At 41.6% G+C, this 20,654-nt stretch overlaps 1 protein-coding gene and 1 long non-coding RNA gene across 5 annotated transcripts in view; one reads left to right on the top strand and one right to left on the bottom strand.

Annotated features, from left to right (window-relative positions):
- Positions 1–20,654, top strand: part of dlc1 (DLC1 Rho GTPase activating protein) — an 84,069-nt gene that overhangs the window by 46,972 nt on the left and 16,443 nt on the right. The window contains exon 1 of one of the 3 annotated variants that reach the window (XM_075462913.1): positions 14,500–14,814. The exons of the other annotated variants lie outside the window; for them this stretch is intronic. Within the exon in view, the coding sequence (XP_075319028.1) occupies positions 14,802–14,814 (13 nt within the window). The 5' untranslated portion in view covers positions 14,500–14,801. Of the gene's footprint in view, positions 1–14,499; positions 14,815–20,654 lie in introns of those variants that run through there. 3 annotated transcript variants of the gene reach the window in all.
- LOC142378429 (uncharacterized) lies at positions 8,612–14,067 on the bottom strand. Of its 2 annotated transcripts, XR_012769608.1 has the most exons (4): positions 13,979–14,067; positions 13,591–13,803; positions 13,139–13,225; positions 8,612–8,691 (listed from the first exon to the last, which is right to left on the bottom strand). It is a non-coding gene; the product is annotated as an uncharacterized LOC142378429 (long non-coding RNA). The 2 variants fall into 2 exon arrangements; XR_012769607.1 differs by lacking the exon at positions 8,612–8,691 and having other exon boundaries at positions 12,477–13,225.

Raw genomic sequence — 20,654 nt, 5'->3', positions numbered from 1 at the left:
TTCACTCCTTTATGGCTTCACAGCTGCGTGTTCATAGGCCTTTAAACTGCTGTGGAAACACAAACAGCTACGGTCTGAAGGCGCCGGTTTGGTTCCTCGACTTTACTTCATTTTCTGTCTTGTTGCCACTTCATCGTAGTGCAGATCTCTATTTTGGTTCAACATAATCTCTCTTTAGACTCCATACCCACCAAGTGTCCCTTTCTCCCCTTGATCGAGAGGTGTTGCCAGTGACCTTTCACCTCATACTCACTCTGGGATCCTAACCCCTGTGGCACCGTGAATGGGTGAACACAAGGCCACTGGCTAAGTGTTGTCACCCTCCATGTCCAGGCCAACCTCTAATTTAACTCTTTACAGCTGGCAATAATAGAAGCACTGGGGCGCTTAGCATTAGCTTGTTGGCTAAGTGACACTTTGACAACTTAATTTCTTTTGTGCATGTGTGGTTGAGGTCAGAGTTGGGGATCATAACGCTTTTGCAGCAATTGTTGGTCTAACAGACCTGACATATCACACAATCTGAATAAAGTATTATTATTATCATAATATGATCTAAAGCAAAGCAGCCGGTCTGTGTAGTTGTCAACAAGGCACGGTTGGAATGTCTGTTGGATCAAGCCAAAGGTGACTCTGACCTACAGTTTTTTTGCAGACAAATTGTTTGAATGCGCCTCCGTCCTTTTCTCAGACAGCTTCCATTTGAAACTTAATGAATGGTAAACATGTTGAGTCTCTTATTTTCTTTGTCTGTCCTTCTGCAGGGTCAGTGTAGCTGTCATGTGAACCACTTAAGTGGCTCTTACAATATGCACACACTGAAAGTTGAGCCAGAAAATCCTGGCTGTCTGAGACCTCACATGCACAACATTTTTGAAGATCAAATTCAAAACCTGAAGAGAGTAACAAAACAGCCCCCATGTCTTGGCTCTCTTTTCTCATTGCCTTAAAGTCATCACCTCTAGACTTGAGAAGCAAAGGAGAATATTATGTTGTTTTTTTGGGGGGTATTGTTTGTTTTTAGAGCCTGAAGCATTTTCCCACAGATAATTGGTTTATTTCCGTTAAGTCTTTTGAATAGAAACAACTTTTGAGAGTTCTGATGTCGCAAAAACTTTGCTCACTTGACTAATCACAGTAGCATACCCAACTGAAGAACTCTGTACAGATTTTTTGTTTGTATTTCATTCCTCAAAAATCCTCATAAAAGGCTCACCTTTTACAAGGATGCTCTTATTACCTCAGATTTCAGTCCAATTCAGTTTGTTTTGTTCAGTTAATTTATATGGACACATTTTGTGTGCTAATTTAATATAATCAAATTCTGACCTATTCAGTCCAAATTTAAATACCAATGTGAATCAAAAGTCAATATAATGCCCGACCCTGCTTGGGAATCCCAGAAAATCTAGCATGGTCATTACAGCTACTGTGGTAAAGAAAACTCAGACATGACTGTACTTCCCAGGGAAATTTAAGACAGCAAAACTACAAGCCGAGTTCTTGTAATCTTCTACAGAGGAGTATTAGAGAGCATCCGAACTGGAAGTATTACCAACTGATGTACACATCCAAAGACTGGTGGGCTTTGGTGCTGGTAAGTAAAAATGTCCGGAACACCCATCTAAGAAGCATCGGTGAGGTGCCTGACAGTACACACCGCAGTCTCCTCACTCTGTTTACAGAAATATCCTGACCTGGGAGTGGTATTCTTTTCTTAGGCTATGTGATTAATAAATTCATTGATTCATGATTCAGCAACATTTTTCAGAATAATAGGATTACATATGCAATTTCCCTATCTCGTCATGTGTTGCGTAATGATATGGCAAATTGAATCTTCTTAGCATTTAGCTCCAAGCATTACTGTGGTGTTAACAGTTATACACATGATGTGTATATCCCTGCAGAGCTGCTACCTTGGCTGTAGACTCTTGACTCTTTGTTTCAAACTACCATAGTTGTGCACTTAAACATTACAGTATAACACTGTTTTACATCACATCCGGAACTAACATAACATTTTATTCTCATGCATCTGGTCTGTTGGTCTGGGCAATTAAATCTATTTTCACGATGGGATGAGGAGCATTCCCTGTTTCAGGTTTCTTGTCCACTCATGCTCATGGAAAGATAAGTGTACTGGCTGAGCGAGGAAGGTTAGTGATGAGATCCAGAACCCAGTCTCTTGGATATATGGAGGCTCTGTCACTGCTGTCAAACTCCAGCTGGACGGAATTAGTCCTCCTCCATACTCAGGAGCTGAGCTATCATCCTCCAGAGACCAATGGGGAGCAGAGAAACGAGGGGAAGTCACAGGTTTGACTGCGGCTCCTGTTCATCACCCAAATTCCCCTCTCCAAAACAAGTCAGTCCTGTCCATTAGCTTCTAAAGTAAATAAACTAACTGTGTCTGGGTGAAGGACAAATAGGGTAAGAGTGGCTGAATGAGGGCTAAGGGTGTTAGAGCTAATCACATAAAATGTTTAAATGTGTCTGAGAGCCAGACTTAGGCCATATGCACTTATATGTTGTATCTGTTTTAAAGGTTCAGAATACAGATGTCCTCAGAGCTTGAAAAAAAACACAAACATCTCCAGATGCTTTTTTTTCACACTCCATGTAGATCTGCCCAGTGCATATGTGCAGGGGTGCTGCCCTCTCGCTATGCAGCAATAAACATACACTAACTTCCTTCTGTTTATTTATATTCAGCATAATACACCTCCAGATTCCATAGATTCCTAAATGCCGGATTTGAGTCAGCTATGCACAAAGATAAACATTTAGATTTTCCAACTAAAGACAGCCCTTCATAATCATATCAAAAAACATCTTTGTTGGCTCACAAAGGCCTACCTGAAAATTATACCAAATGAAGTGCAAATAAACCGAAGCAAAATAAATGTAGGTTTGTGCAGACACATATTAAATAGAAAAGAAGAAAAACTAATAGAGACACATATGCCTGTGCTTTAAGGATGTGTGCGAGGCATTTGTCTTGTGAATATCACGTCCATCTCTGCATTAGTAGGTCAAGGTTGTCACATGAGAAATGAGCTTATATCCACTGGCTGATCACTGCCTTCCTGTTGTGAATTCACAGCCAAGAGCTGAAAGGCACATGAAGCAAAAGAGTGAAAAGAAAAGCTCTCGAATATCTAGTGTTTTACTTGGAAGAAGCCCAGCAGTTATTTCAAGTACACTAACACTGGGTATATCTGTGAATATACAAATTCCCTGAACCTTGACACTTATAATGAACACAACTATAAGGGAAAAAATAAAACTCAGCTGTAGTCTTTTTGCCAATTAAATGCTAAATTCAAAGTAGTAATTTTGTCAACATAAGCTGCAGTCATCGCTTGTATTCTGTTTGGCTCTGCTGTCTTCTACATGTCCAGAAATAAACACTGAAATACACTAGAAAATATAAATGGAAGAGAAGTAAAAATAAGAAACATGCTTCTTCATTTCAGTAGCAACATCTACACAAGCCAAGGTCTGACACCATGGTGTAACATCCACAGTATGACAGTTGCCTGTCCTTCATCCATTCGTCTTTGATCTGCTGTGGAATTCTCACTCATTTTACCCTCTGAAAGATGACACAGCAACATTAAGATGTTCGGAGTTGGCAGAAATTGCTCTGAAATTCAAACCTTCTTCGTCAGTGCACTTTGGCTCAAGGAGCCTCCGGATCAGAGATAATCTCCCAGCTGAACCTGGTTTGTGTTTGTCGTGACAGCCTTCACGTCTGCTCGGTTTGTCACGTGGCCCGCTAGAGGTCAGGGTTCAGTGGGGGTCACAGGTCAGAGCAGGGAAGACTAAAGCGTCAACTTCCTGCGTTACTCACTGACAGATTATGCACACGGAGAGAAAGAGAATGGATATTAGGTGCTTTGGAATTTAGCCCTCGCTCGAAGCATTTAGGACTGAAGCCAAAAACAGGAAAGAGCATTGGAAAGGAAAGAGAGTGCGTCTCTCTGTATTGTCAGCGCTTGTTTTGGACACCTTAGTGTGTACACACACATACAGGTCACAGTGATATACAGCATTTAAAAGATAATAATATACCACTCACACAAGCATATGTGCACCAGTTGTTTCACCCTGATGTCATATTTCTTCATGTTCCTCGTATATCCAACATCCATCCACTCTCACCAACAGCTACACTTAAATTTCCAGAAACGTCGCCACGGGGCTCGTTTCAGTCGGATTGCGGCTTACACCTTGTACCCAATGCCCTGTGATTCATCGGTGCTGAAAGCTAATTGGCATACATTTAACACCCTTGCCACTAGCTTTCAGCAAGTGCAAGCCAACTCCGCCTTCATACCAAAGGATTTATTAAAGTCAGACGCTATCAGCAGGCCTTGCATTCTTATAGAGCCATGTCACTGCATTTCTGTGGTGCACATGAATGAGGGTCTAAAGCCTAAATTTTCTTTAAAGCTCAGGTAGGCAGAACGTTTTTTGTTTATTTTTAAATATTAAATACTGGGACAATACATGTCCAATATTCACATGCATTTGAATGTGTTTGTAGTCTAACTCTATTCTGGACCTTTATGTGTGTCCTCCTTTTCTGGTTGAAGTGTAGGAAGCTTTAACCACTAATAGCAACTTTACATGGAGAGATTTTCCCCCATTAAAAACAGAATTTTCCATCATCTAAGACATGCACACGTCTGCATTTGTGGAACCCCCAGTGTGAGCGCCCACTTCCTTTGTGAAGATTTGTGATTGGCCAAAGTAACCCATGAGGGGTTAGATGATCTAAAGCCGGAAACAAAGTCTAGTTTCCTCTCAGACCACTTCAATTACAACATGCTAAAAAGTCATTATGGAATTTTTGCTGAAAAACAGCTTTAATGAGGATAAGTCTACACAACAGCCTCCAGGCATATGCAGATGGTTGCCATTACAGCAGGGAAGATCTCATTGACAAAACACTACCTGAAACTGCATTTAGTAGCTGGTCTGAAATCTTTACTTAACTTCATCAAGATGGTAACGCTTTCCTTTGGACAAACTATTGTCTGCTCTCTGCTCTTTGAATAATTGCACTTTAAACTTTAAATCTCCAAGCCGAAACATGATGCACTTATGTGGAAAGCAAAGGCTTAGGGTGTTTAAAGCACAGCACACGGAAAGATTCAAATTATTTTTGCAAAGCAGATTTGTTTTTCTTTCTTTTTTTTTTATTAAAATCACTAAAGAAAAAGTTGAAAGAAAGAAAACTCTCTTTTGGATTAGTTTTAATCTGTGGGACGAATCAATGTGTTCACTTTGGAAAGTTGAGCAATGTGGAACACATGTTGATCCACAGAGTAATTATTGTACGTCACTTAGTTTGGAAATGGGATTCTGGAAATTTCCAGGCCTCACGGCGCAGCTCAGAATGTGTATTCGTTCACAGCCATATGGTTGGCATCATTAACCACTCACCAAGTATTCATATTGGTTTCCACAGCAGACCACCACTTGTAATTTTTAGAAAATGTGGCCTCACACACAGTAACTCTTCATGCACTTTAAAGCTATTTCTCCTGTCTTAGAGCCTGTAAAAATACATTCAACCAGTAAAGGGCAGATTATAGTTCTGCGTCTATCGTCTTGACGTGTTGCTTTGCTCTGGTCGCGAACCACTTTTCATGTTATGGTTCTGCAACCTCCGTCTGGAATTTCAAGGGACGCACAGCAGTTTCCCCTCGCGAGAATTTCGGTGGGCAGTGACGAGAACTTCGGCGGCGCCGGCGGAAGTGTTTATCTTTCAAAAAAAAAAAAAGTGTATGCAAGATATGGATCTGGAGTTGCTCGACATCGAAGAAGAACAGCTTCTTTTATTGGAGTTGGCGAAAATGCAAAGGAGGAAGCCACACAGACAACCGGAAATTCACACGAGGACCAATCACAGCCGCTTTTGTCTGCGCACTTCCGTTGGTGGTCTGCGTGCGTCTGTCGCGTAGTCAGGATTTTTCTGAGGTGCACGACAACGTGCGCAGAGCCTCTGCGTGGGGGAGTGGTCAAGATTTTGACGCTCACAGAGGCTCTGCGTCCGAGCGTCAGAGGCTTTGCGTCTGAAGCATAAATCAGCCTTTAGCCTCACAAGAACACTTTGCTATAATATGTTGTTTTTCAGTCTTTGGGAGAATAATTCTGCAGCGTAGAGCTTCTTCTTCTTTTCTCCGTCACTGAACAATTAGAGATTCTGTTATGTGTTCTTTTAATGTTTTCTCTCCTGTATTTCACGCTGTCTCATCTCACCAGCTTTACTGGTCACTGTTTTCATGTGTTCTCCCAGTTCAACTTTGAAAGTCAGCGTTTAATTTTCATAATAGCTCCCAGCCTTGTTTTCTGAACCCTATCTAAAAGGCCTCAGGCTGCTCTTTCTCTGCCATCCCTCTCAGCCTTGAGCAAACCATCACTAATCTGAGTTCCCTGAGCATGACTAATAAGAAAAATATGAGCAATAAACTAAGGGTTGTGTGTATGTGTTCTTTTTGGACTATTTTTTTTTATTATTATTGTCTTGAACAGAACACAAGATGGGGTCTGCTGATCGGGGGACTTTCCTGAACTTTGATAAAAAACAACAAACAACATTATTTTCCAGTTGGAATACCATCAAACATTTACCCATACAGAGGATTTAAAACTCTGTTTACTCTGAAATGAAATACATGTTATCTACTAAAGAATACAGAACTAATTAAAAGATGCAGACATGCAAATTTGAGTGTGTTGTTCCAATAGGTGCATATACGTGTAGGTGTGTTAGAATGAAGTGTCTATTTTCCTGTCTTGATTTCTTAAATTCATCAGTTATGTTCAGAGATGATGGATTTACTCTGATACTCTTGGCAATATCAGACTCGGTGAGAGATCCCAAATAAGTTTCTCAATACAGGGAACCAAGTGGATCCATCAGCACTGCGTCGTACTAATCTGTGAATTTGTGTTTATCTTCAGTCCATGTACAGTTTGAGGAGAAACATTAAGCGAGAGGCTTTGAACAGCATTGGGTGCCTTACACATTTAGAAGACTTGTTGGGCTATAGCTCATTCATTCGAATGAGTATGCTCGATGCACAGATTTGGTTTGTAGTCTTCTGTTTTTAGGTGAATAAGCTGCTTTAAGCAACTTTTGTCGGGGTTTGTAGAGACTGAAAAGTGATGCTTGCAGTCATGCCATCACCACAAATATTATTTCAGTTAAGCAGAAAAAACAGCCTAAAAGTCAATGTAATAATGTGCATTATGCTTCAGAAAAGAACACATCCTGGATTCCCTCTGGCACAACTGCTCCTTCAAGAGGGGATGTGAATTCTCAGGTCGTTGCTCAAAGAAAAGTACTTAGAATGGCCATAAAACATCACAATGATGATAAAAGATATAGGTGATTCGATTAAGTGCTGCTCTGTGAAAATGTGCCATCAGACAACGTGGAAACTAGAAGTGTGTATCTACTTAGATACACGGGGTAAGGTACAGTTCACGGATGATTAATTGGTTTTAATTATTTATTGATAATTATTGATTTGATGAGATTTAATTCAGTTTGATGCAGTTCTCAACACAGACAGTAATATTTTTTCGTGAATTGACTTAAATTTCCCGGTCTTCAATAAAAAACTGAGGAATCACAAGTATTTTTGTTAGTTCACAGCACAGGAAAAAAAATTTATTTGATCGTGCTTGTTGCACTTCAGTCTTGGCATACAAGTCTGGCACCCATTTGTCAGAGAAATACTTAGTAGTTGTTATCTTTTACCACATCCCTCATGTCTGAACAGCATCACCACGACAAAGCAGTCACTCCTAACCACACTGTAACATCATAAATCTTCGGCAGTTGAATGGGCAACAGATGCTGTAATTAACTTTGACCTTGCCGGTTGTAGTTATGCTGTGGTTGGAAAATGTCCGCTGTATCTTCTTGTGTTGTTCTTGTTGCTTGTGTTAGCTGTATCGGCATTCAGGAATTGACCATGACAACCAACTAGATTAGTATTCACATCTGTCATGCAGCCGCTGCACTTAATCAATCCTTGACAGACTTCTCTTCCGTGTTCTTTCTTACTTAAAAAAAATCCTAAAGATTCCCAGGCATTGGATCCCATGGTGCAATGTAGACCACATCGGCAGCTGTCATCACACGTGTTTTACGAATACCTAACGTATGTCACTCTTTCGCCCCCAGATTTGGGGTGCGCCACCCGGCGGGCGGGACAGCTGATGCACAATTTAAATGGCTCCACTCACTCTGAAAGTGCACTGATGGCGCACACCCCACTGTTCCATTTTTATTTACGTGGAAGTCTTGTTTAGACTTTGGGGGATCTGCAGCAAAACCTTATTCAACTGGATTTTAATGTTAGAATCGAGCCATTGACTGGTTTATGACACAATAAAGTTAATCCAAAGTTTGTCCATCAACATCCACCGATATTTGATCAAGTTTAATTCAGTTTAATCCAATTAAATACAATCCAAATCAATCCACTCTAGTTCGGCACGGTGGTAATTTTAAAATGACAGATTATGAAAAGTTGTTTGGCTAAGGAATCAAACGGATCTCATTGAATGATCTTTTTGATTAAGTCTCTAGTTTTGAACTGGCATAGGTGACAGGCGAAGAACTCTAGCAGAAACAGGCCCAGGGAGGACAACCATCTGCCTTGACTGGTTGGGGATGAAACAATGACAGTTATTAGTAATTCAGAATATAATTTCCTTATTCACTTTTGAAGAAGGTATACATTTATATGCATGTAAGTGGATATGCATACAAAACTACTCACAGGACCAGTTAAAAGATAATAAAGGTTTTCATTTCTTGTAGTTTTACTTCAATGTAAAAACACCTTTACTGCTTTGGTGGGCAAGAAAAATGATCCGTCTGACAAAAGAGACAGAAAAATATGAGAATGAAAGCTGCTTTATTGGGAATTTGGCTCCAATAATATACACTTATGCTTCACTGTATTTACAAAGAGATGGAAGAACATGGAACTTTGGAGCTTGTACAGAACGCCTCAGACCATTTCAGTCTTGTTGAGCATTTCAGTGCAGGACTTATTTGACCCTCGAGCACATTATCTGTGTGTGTTAGCCTGATTTTATTTCCATGCATTAAAACACCCCAGTTTATTTTAAACTAAAACAATAATTTGTTTTTTTTCCAGTGTAAACGTGTGTGTGTGTGTGTCTGGCTCCTGCCTCTATTGTGATCATGGTCACTCCATCAAAGCCCAGAGAGGTTATTGGAGAGGCATTTGGTCCACTGTCTGTTTCACCCTTCCTTTGTTTGTGTGTGTGTTTGTGTGAGAGCTGGTCCAAGCCCCTGTCTCCTTACACTTCCTCCTCACCATTGTGTGTGTAGACGAATTTGCTCTCTTTTTCTCTCTCTCTCTAATCAGTGTCTTATTTGGCTGATCCCCAAGACTATGGATGAGCTATTTCTGGAGATTCCTGTTATGAAAAGATTATCCACTCCACCTCCGCCCTATCTGTTTATGTCTCCCACATCATTGCAGCTAAACCCATTATCGCAGCCTACATCGGTTAAAAAGACAGAGGACACATGCTTATTGTTGGAGGCATGTAGATTCAAGTTTGAAGTATTTTATGGATGGTGGCAGTTATGAAACTCTTACTTCCAGCCTTACTCTCAGAAATTTCCAAAAATATGTGTAATTCAAGCAGTTTACTCTTATTCAAACACTGTAACTTAACATGTTAACATCTTTACTCCAAAACGACCACTATGACCTTTGCAGACCCATAAATTGGTTATCTCTTTTGTGAGTTTTTGTTGACACGGCCTTTGGTGTTTTAGTGTGTGTTGGACTGACGCATCCATCCACTGACCCTTACTTGGCCCCGCTGTTTGGGGTTCGAACTGGTTGAAGATGGAAGAGCTGACCTCAAGGCAAGCCCAGAGGTCTGCTCTCGTTCTTCATCTTTCTCTCACTTCTGCTGTGGCATTTGTCTGTCTTCTAATCTCAAATACCTAACAGAGTCTTGATTTTTTTTTTCTGCCTGTCTCTGTCTCAGGAGAGTCCTCTTCGAGTCATTGCTTTGTCATTTTTAAAGCTCATTTGCTCTGTTTTACCCTCTCAGCCCCTCCCGCCGTGTCTCAGGGTCGGAGGTGACACTGTAAAGTTTACAACCAACAACAGTAGCTTCACTGACAATTCAGTAGATAATGGGCCAAACAAGAGCATTTTTATTCAAATCAAATGTCTGCGTTGTGTTTTGATTCTATACCCGGGCTGAAAACCATAACACACATGAGTAAAATTTTACAATGAAACACAAGATAATCCACTTAAACTTTCATATCTTAAACAGTAAGGTTTTTTTTTTCTTTTCTTTTGAGGCTTTCCCCCTTTCAGCATAGTTAATGCTGGCTCTAATCCCTTATTGCTATCTGCTCTAACACTGATGTATCTCTTCATTTCCTTTCTTTTGTCCGAAGCCCTCATTATACTTGTGTGTATTTGATTTGTATCTGAATCATAAACCAAACAAGCGCCTGACTTTGATGAGCTTTGATGAATGAAAATTGTAGACATTCTAACGAGACGCACTCATTTGCCCCGGAGCTACTGGCAGCAGCAGCAGTCTGCGCGTCTGATCTCTCGCACTTTACCACACGCATTCATCAACAGTCACTGGCATCGTGGTGTATTTATCACCACAACACAACTCCAGAGGGTGAACACACTCTTGTCTGTGCAGGGTTGTTGACCCATCTCAGTGGAGAGTGGCTTTGGAGTTGGCATTTTGGGTGCAGCCTCTGGGTGGTCGGGTTTTGTGGATCGGGGATTTGGCCTTGTTTGGTAATCTCTCTTCATCTGTGCTTCCTCCCTATATGCTTTCTCTCTCAGTGTCTGTCGAGCGCACACTCACAGACCATAATTACCGTTCTCCCGCCCTGCAGGTTACAGATTTTAGGAAAGAAATCCCGAGAGATTAATGAGCTCATAGGATCACATATTTTCACATTGACACATTGTTTTGATGGTTAAACACTGATGGCAGTTTTGATGTGATAGTAGAATTCGTGTGCTTACGCCTGAGCACGTTTTCGACATTGTTTTCTGAACATTGGCCAAAACAAGCCTAAAACTTCAAGTACAGAAAACTCCAAAAGAATGAAGGTTCATTTTGAATGTTGTATCACCTTCTTAGTAATGTTTACTTAGTCTTTGATCAAATATCTCCAGATCTCCAGACCAATCAGGACCCTTTTCAGGGTGCATTAAGTTTTTTTTTTCTTTTTAAGATTGCACGTGTCAAATTTCATATTTTGTCGGCCCCCAGCTTAACTTTGCATTTTTTGTCCCTCCAGGGACCAGATGTGATGTAAGTGGTAATAATAATTGCAAAAATGATATTTTTGTCCTTTCATATCTGGCAGGAGAAAGTTCACTAATATCCCTATGATTACTGATACACTTACAATGCATTAAATGTATATCTTTGTTTTACCAAAAGGTCCACACATAAAGAAAGATACAGGAAAAAGGTCATATAAAGATGGACATACTGAGAGCCCACAACATCACATTTTGTACATCCAAAGTTACGTATTTGCTCAGACTCATTTACAAGTGGTATGGGGGTGTTATGGTCAATACTGTTGCCTCACAGCAAGTCGTGCACATGCGTCTGCCTCGGTTTTCTCTGGCTTTCTCTGACAGTCCAAACACAGAATTCTGAGATTATTTGGTGATTCAAAATTGCCCATGAGTGTAAGCGTGCATGGCTGTTTCTCTCTGTGTTGTGGCCCATAGATGGGGTAGGGACATGTCCAACGTGTACCCCATCTCTCCTTCTTTGAAAGCTGGGATAGGCTCCAACCCTCTGCAATGCATGCTTGGATGAAGTGAGTATGGGAATTGAATAAAATTCTGATTTTCTTCAACTGTTTAGTAGTGATCGGCTTTTATTCAAGGCCTTTCTGATTCTCATTGTTATCAGTATGACTTGTCATATTCTTCAGTGCCCTATTTTAAAACCTCAAGACAAAATCTGAAATGGGGCTTGAAATGACTTTTTCACAACACGTGTGCTTGCGTGCAAGTCAACCAGCTGTCTATTCATTCTCATAAATCCCTGTAATTTCCGACAGATGTTTGAAAGTCCCCTTTCCGTTATTTCCTTGTTCAGAATTGGCGGCAAGTAGTTGAAAAACTGCAACTTTTCCGTTGGGTTTCAGAGAGGGACTTGCTTAACAAAGCAGTGAACGAGTTAACAATCTACCTGCTTGATAGTCTAACAGATCACTACATTTTGAACACATTCAAGTGAAAACTTTAGCCTCTTGTTCTGAGCAGGGTTTTTACAGTGAAAGATGTGGTCGTATACCATATGCAGCAGTATGACGGACTGATTCAAAGTGGCTCAGAATAAATTAACCAAACAGCACCACTGTAGGATAATGATATGTTACGGTGACAAATGTTTAATCCAGTTCAATGAGAACTTCAAGGCAGCATGATTATAACGATTAAATAAAAGTGGTAAAAACTGACATTTTTAATTTCTGTCACATTAAAAAAAAAAAAAAAAAAAGCAGGAAAAAAGAGCTTTTCAGGGGGAAGATTGTGTAACATATTGTAATGCACAAATCATACCTACACAGGCCTTTACAATGAAAAGAAAAACATTACCGTGATGAGAGGTCTGTCCCCCAGTACAGCTTAATGTCTACAAACATCATGCAGTCGTGATGTCTACACTCGCCCACCGATAGTGACATTATATCACACAGATGTGAGGCCAGAGGTGAAGAGAGGAGTAACAGTTGCAATGGAGAGGGAGTGCGCCGCACTATTAATGCATCATAAGCATCTGTCAATAGAGTTCCCACCGTCGGAACGGAGAGGCAAAGGGGTGTACATGTCATAGGCTGTCCACTGATCACGCTCTACCTTTAAAATCACGTTTCATGAAAATAACCCTGGAACATTTCTATAGTCCTGCAGACAAACCAATGGTACTGAACACATTTGAACAAAGTAACCATTAGCATCTATCACAGCTGGCAATGGAAAAAGGTATTGTCATATTTATCCAGATGTTACAGTTTAGGTTACTGAGTCTGCAACCAAGCACTGACCTCACTTTATGTACTGTCCAATGTCACACCACTGAAGAAGATGGCATATGCGCCTCGTGGCTCTTTCCATCCCTTTCACAGGCATGTCTGAAAAGTGGTGAGAAACATAAATGGAAAATGACCAGTGTCTCGATGACTTAATGCCATTTTTTTTAAAGGACTGATTAAGCCATTAATGGTGTCTGTTAAAGCGTTTTTGTTACTGGACTTTTTAAACATGTCATCTGCTCATAATTGATGTTTTTATAAAGTTCTTGTAGCTAAAATAAGTCAGACGAAAACCAACAAACAAAAACACGATGTCAGATAGCATACTTTAAAAAAAAAAAAAAAGTTAGTCTTTGAAGAACAAAAAACATTTTTGAGCGTGCAAGTTGCTGAAAACATCTGGCAGAATTTCCAGCCTCTCATAACGCCGTAGCTGTCAGAATCTCTTCCTTTGGTTGAATCACCTCTGACTGCGCCGTCAGCTGGGACTGGTGTGGCAGCCAGGAATCTCTGCATCATCCTTTCCCCCAGCTCGCCGTCCAAACTTTGGATTACAAGTATTTCCCAGCCACACGGTGATCTCTGTCTTTCCTCTTTTTTTGCGCCACCTCAGCGCTGTGTGTTACCATGGCAGTAACAAAGAAGCAGGCTGATGTTGGTGAGGAGACCCTGGGAAACTGTGAATAGGAAGAAAAAAAACAGAGAGGGGAGACGCTTTTTGAATAAATAAAGCGTGGATAAAAAACTGAAAGTTTCTAAACTTTCTCAACACTTCCTGTAATCAGTCTGAGCGTGGTGTACGTGCGTCAGGCGCGCCCTGGACAAGGGCGGCCAGCAGAGGCATTACCATACCTGCAACAAATGTCTTTCCGCGGAGCCACTTGCGCTTTTCAGACTAATCTGGCGTCACAAAAGAGCGTCTCACAGTTGTCTCTCCACTGGTTTCTAATGATATGCAAACTGAGTACCAACCCTCGAGTCAAATGCTGCTCGTTAGGGGAGTGGTGGAGGCTGTGGCGCGCCGGCAGCTGAAGTGAACAGTGAGGAATCCCGAGGAGATCAGTTAATCACTTCGTATGAAACAATTTTATGGACAAGTGAACTTGGTAAATTTACTGAGTAACGGGGAACCAAATTAAACTGGTAGATGTTTCCACGTGGAGCGCAGAGCTTGAGTCATTTTTTTGGTGCCACCATTTAACACAGTATCTGATCATCATCATTCTGTTATAAACAAACGTATTTTAGTGGCTGTCCGGAGGAGTGAGTGTGTGAGTGTGTGTCTCCAGCTCCTTATCAGGTGGGGAGCAGCAGAGTGAATGGGGGTGGAGCCACGGCAGAGTCGCCCATTCCTACAGCTTGAATCACACTACTCTCCATTCACATTCCTGCTGGGAACTCCATAGTAGTGTTGGAGGGAGCTGAAATTTGTGGAATTCTCTCTGTTGCAACTATATCAAACTAGAAAACATGGATTTACTTTCACGCGTAACCGTCCGAGGATGTTTGAAACCCGCTGTATAGTTTTTTTTATTTTTTTTTTCCCCAGTCTGGATTTTATCATGCGGACTTCGTCCTAACTGGAGTAGATCTGAGGGGTTAGTCAAAGCTTGGCGAGGCGCCGCCGGGAGTTTGCTTTTATGGTGAAGGTGCTCGCGACCGTGACATTTATAAAATGATATTAACACGTAAGTACGTTTCATTCACCCAGTCAGGAATACGGCAACTGTTTGGTCATGTATTGCCTTTCGTGGTTTTCAATTTATTGATGGGAGAGAGAAAAAAATCTCCTTACATCCCAAGTGGTTTCCTGCCTTTAGAGGAGACACCGAGCTCAGTCGTATGGATGTCTAGTAGGGAACATTTCTTTACTTCTAAGTTATTTTTTGTGGTTACGGTTCTGAACTTTTGCTCTGGTTCTACCTTCACCTATAAAATTCTTTCAAGTCGTCATGGAGGCGCAACGCTGCAGGCTGTCAGATAAGAAATCTCCCCGCTTGTCGCATACCTCCACGTTCCCACTCCTGTTTACAATTCACTGAATGTTTACCAGATAACCCTTCCCCAAGTTACGCTCACCGTCGGGGATGCTTTTCCACGCCTGATAAAGATCCCTTGTAGATCCCTCTTCTTTTTTTTTTTCTTCTTTTTTTTTGTTTTACGCACACAGAAGCCAAAGGAAGTTTCCCGCAGACCATCGCTCTGCTGACCGTTAGGATTGAACTGAGTGAAAAATTGATCGGTGTGGGGAAACGCGTTCCTAAACTGGAATGTTCAGCCTATTTAGTGTATTTTGAGATTATCCATAAGTATAGGCTTGTACCAGTCACATCCCAGTGCCCCTATATGATTAATTGCCTGCGCCTTTCGCCTGACTGCATGAATGGATGTGTTTTGGCGATATGAAATCCTGTTTGAATTTTTTTCTCTGTCAGAGTTTCATTGATTTGTGGGGTTTGTTCCCCCCTCATCTCATCAGTTGCCTGTTCCAGCATATGGCTACTTATCAGTTAAGTAAGGCCTGGAGCAGATATGAGCTGGTGAGGTTCAGTTAAGCCGTAAAACCGTTAAGAACTTGCTCAAAGACATCCAGCCATTATGAAACAAGGTGGCTTAACATTATGTACAGTTACCACCAGCCTGGAGAGTGTGAAGTGTGCCAATATTGTTTTTTTTACTCAATGTTTCCTCATTTCTATTTTCTATTACTCAGAGATGTGATGAACTAGTTAAGTTAAGCTGATGAAGGAAACAAGGCCTCATCTGCACTCTGCTGAAGAGGAAGTGAGCTGTGAGATTCACATCCTTGTGTTTCTATATGTCCCGTGCTGAGCTCAGCATGTTGATTTTTGTTTTTTGTTTTATTTTTCTGGTGCTGAAGATATTTGGTTGTCTTTTAATCTATTAATTCACTGTGAGGTGGGGTAGGGTGGCGTCCTGGCAGGTAGGCTGTCATCTGGCCATAGAAAGCTTGGTCACCTGATCCAGCGACAGGGCCCTCTCCGTTTGAGCATAAATCTGTCGTCAGAGGGGCACAGGGCCCTTTGGGGTTAGCAAAGCAATGATCCATCTGGGCCAGCTGTGTGTTTGCATGTGCATGTGTATGTACTGGTGGATCCATGCCTGCATGCCTACACCAGCTGGTGGGAGATAACTGGAATGGACCATGTTAGTAACTTATGTTTTTTGCTTTTGTCTGTGTGTGTGTGTGTGTGTGTGTGTGTGTGTGTGTGTGTGTGTGTCAACGGATTACAGCTTGAGGCCAACCAGATGGTGATATTCCTGGCATCATATCATTTAGCTAACAGCCAGACCCTCTCTGCGAACACCAGCTGTCTGAGCAGTGGAATCGCAAAACGTGATACCATAAAGAAAAAAAAAGAGTCTTAACCATCTTTGCATTCCAGTACTGGTCAAGCTAAAAAAAAAACTTTTATCTCTAGTTGCTCTGCGTGTTTCTTACTTGAGAGGTTGAGTTTTAAAGCGTGATCACTGGTGAAAAAGTTCAGATCATTGTCTGTGAATGAGTTCATTTACACATCAGGTAAAGAACAAAAAGTAGCTGCTTTCAGCCTCCTGGCTTTACTTGTTGTTGGTTACTGCTGAGCCACAGAGTCTGGCTCGGTTTATCACTCCACCTGTCTAGACCCACTTTTCAGGCCCCTCAGAACGACCCACTCAGACCTGGAGTAGATAAGAACCTTATGGCCGCCTTTTGGATTGTTTTACAGTCAGCACTGCGAAACCTAGCAATGATGGTGTATTTTCAGATAAACTACCTCAGTCACAGCAGACGATAGTTAAAGCATTCTTCTCAATCTGCCAACTTCAAAGACCCAGCATTAGAGATAACTGTATTCAGACTCTTGACCTCCAGTTTGCCGTAGCAGAGCCTTTGAGGTTGGGAGCAGCATCCTTTGTTTGCTAGCTGCTGACAAAACTCCCACTGGAGCTGAGTATTGAGACTCATACTATCTAAACCCCATTGCCTCCTGCGATGGGGGGAAGCTGTGGCCGGCAATTGTGAGAATTTCCTGCCTCCGGAAGGGAGAGAAGAGAAGTGGCAGGCAGGGCTGAAATAAGCAGAGACTGTTTTGGAGATGAGGTTGAGAGGAGGTAAAAGGAAAAGAAAGAATAACTATAATGGATAAATTTAGAAGTCCATGCAGCAGAATAGAGTTGACGCTTTATATTGATTGGCAGTTGACCAGAAAGGCTTTTGAGAAAATCTCGGAGAGAAGCCGAGATTTGAGCTGTATTACATTTCTGCGCATCAGATTAGCTCTTAGGAGCTTTGTTATCTGCTAATCATCAATTTGATATTTTTTTGCCCCTGAGAGGCAGTGTGTCTAACACAGCTTTGTTATTTTTGCTCATTTATATTAACCAGAACCAACTTAAGGCGAACTGTAATTCCAACTGAGAGGTTATCTCTTAAGACGTGGCTAAATATATCAGTATCTATAATATTCGTTTACTGGCCAGCTTAGCCTCATAGTTGGAACGGTGTGTCCTGCCTAACAGACAGGTGGCCTTTCAACAGGACCAGAAGTTTGAATCTATCCAAATGGTTGATTGTCTCTCTGGCTGTCTACAAGCCAGCCATCAAAGGATGAAACCGGGAGAAAAGTTCAGAATGAGGTGATCATTTACTGCTTAGACATGACATGCTGATTTGTAACTCCACCAGTTAATAGACGGGTAACTTGGGTAAAAATGCAACAAGGTGGACAAGTTCCTCATGGACAGCTGTAACTGCACCTTTTATTGTATATTACTGAAAACTGACCAATTGTAACCATAAAGAGGAATGATAAAAGTGAGGTCAATACCAGCTGTTTGCCCTTGTACTTGGTATTTTCTGCACTCTTGTCCGTCTGAAACGTTGGTGCTGACCTGCCTCGTTCCAGCTTTATTATCTGATGTACTTCCATCAACTTAGCACATATACTGCCATAATAAAAGTTACAAAACTCTGTTTTCTTCTGGTGTTTAGCGCGGTGATTGGCCTTTATGGCCGTCATACTTAGGTTCTAAGTGCGTGCTGCGAGACATTGGTCCAGTGTGGCTTTGTATCTGTCTCTAACAACGGGGACGTTTGCTTAGTACACACAATCACCGGAGCCCATGTTTGACTTGGCTGCCTCTGTGCCTATTATCTGGCCAGGAACAAATGAAGGCAGGGCCTTCCAGCCAAGTGGTCAGTGGTCACTGCAGCGCCGCTCGGCTTTCTTCCTGTGAGGGAAGCGGGAAGAGGAAGTGAGGTAGTTCGCTGGCAAGGGTTAGGGAGTTGGGATGGACTCTAAGGTAAGAAAAAGTAAAGAAAGTAATGAAAAGCAAGCAGACCAACGTATAAAGGATTAGAAGGGATGCTGTAGGTTGACACTTTCGTGACCACAATGTAGGATATTCTTGTAAATTCCTTTTGTTACTTTGATGAACTATGTTTTCCTTTTTTTCTCAGATGCGTATGAATGCATGCATGGCGCTATTGTTAAGTTGTTTGTGCCAGATGCCCCATGCCCCTGTCCACTTCCTGCCGCCAAACAAAAGGCTGACAAATATTCTGCAGACACAATGTGGCGCAGTGACAAATATTATTCAGTATTCATGCATCTGCGCGGTGAACGCTGTTGTCATGATTTTATTTCTTTGGCACATTAAGTTCACATTATGTCACTGTAAAGTAGATTTGACACACTTTCTACCCCAATGGGGGTGTGTCTTTGGATAGCTTCCCACCAAAGGAGCTTATTGGATCCCATCGCTGTTATTCTGGGCTTTTGGGGTGGAAAGCTATCAGTGTGTTTGTATGTCTAATTTGCATTTCAATGGCTTCACTGTCTTTTGAGTGATTTGTCTTTAAACATGAGGTTGGTCTGTGCAAACACAGAGACTCACTTGTGCACACATACACACAGATATACAAGCAAGCACAAGAATCTCTAGCCCTACATGTGCGCTTGCTTTCAAGAATGTTGGTATAATTACCCCTTGGTTTCCAAGTTCCTCTGGGTTCACAACACTCCAGAAGTACAAGGCTAAACACACAGTCATAGAGACTTTATCTAAGACGTGCCATTTCACATCCGTTGGGGAAAATGGAGCTCGTTTCTCAGACGAGTAGTTGTTGTTGGTGCGTTATGTGACATTTTGTGCATGCTGGTTTTCAGGCTTGATGTGGCTCCAGGACCTGCCTGCCCCTGCGATGGCAGAGAGGAGAGCCTGTTCAGGTTGTGTCACACCTTGTTGTTAGAGGGTTTATCTGCCGTCTAGGCTTGTTGTTGGTATGTAAATGATTGTATATCGTGTAAACCAGACCCCTCACAGCAGTAGTCCTGTCCTGACCTCTCGGTCTGTCTGACTGTTTTATGGTCAACTTTCATTTGCTCACAGAAAAGAGACTTAGTCTCGGGTTGTTAATGTGTCACCCGTTTGTCATCATTTACTACATGGTTATCCCTGCATTATTCCTAAAGATGAAGTCTCTTTCCATGTTCTTGTGTTTGTCTTTAGGAAAGCATGTAGAAAAATCACGTAAGTTCGTTTTGAAATGAGGCAGAACTGCAAAACTAGTTATAGTTTGAACAAAAAAAAAATCATTAAAACACTGAATACCACTTAATTTAAAACTGTTACCGACATTACTTTCATGTCTAAATGCAAGGACAGTTGACTGACATCCATAGTTTACCAGTGCCTTCTCCTGCTTTTATCCTGCTGGTTTATCCTTCTCATGGTTGTGCTACATTTGTATGGTCTATCACTTTAGTGCAGCGAGAGCATTGTAAAGTCAGCTCCTTAAGGCCTTGAGACGTGTTTCTGTCTCCTCTTCAAACTGTTGACTGCATGGAACAGGTTGGGGTGTTGGCAGCCATTTGGCATATGTCATCTAAAAGGCTTTCACACATAATTGGGAGACATCCCCATGGCTGCTCTGACACACTGTGAACCTCAACATTCAGTCAGAAGTACTTAGCATAACAGGCCCAAATGTCACACCCCGTGTTTAAAGGGAGTTATGAAAGAGTTAGTTAGGCGGTGTTGTGAACATACAGGACCAGGGTGAGGGTGTTGAGAATGACGCATCTGACACACAAAGCATCCTGTTCAATTGGCAACAACACACCAGACGCTCCTTTGGTGTTTCAGTATTTATATAATCTTCCATAAGTATTGGCATCAAGTTAAACAAAAGCATTTTCAAAGCATTCAGGCTTTGGAGGTGTCTAGGTGAACAATGAAACCCGTCGCCTTACGTGACCGAGGGGCCCAAGTGGCACACACTTGGCATGTAAGGGCGTCAACGCAATTTGCTAGAATGATGCTTTGAGCTCCGGCTTTAAGAGCATGTGACAGGAGAGTGACCGAGTGTGAGATAGCTCATGAGGTCAAAGAGTTCACATGTGATAAGCCGTGAAAAACACAGGAGTACACAGTTCCAGTATTGTCCTCTGCTGATGTTTTAACAGGTTAACGTTACCAAATTATATTTCCTTTACATTTTACAGATAATTAAAAGAAAAAA

Source organism: Odontesthes bonariensis, chromosome 4, assembly GCF_027942865.1.
Source record: "Odontesthes bonariensis isolate fOdoBon6 chromosome 4, fOdoBon6.hap1, whole genome shotgun sequence".
Taxonomy (NCBI): domain Eukaryota; kingdom Metazoa; phylum Chordata; class Actinopteri; order Atheriniformes; family Atherinopsidae; genus Odontesthes; species Odontesthes bonariensis.
Note: the sequence above shows the minus strand (reverse complement) of the source record. Positions and strands in the feature narration are given on the sequence as shown.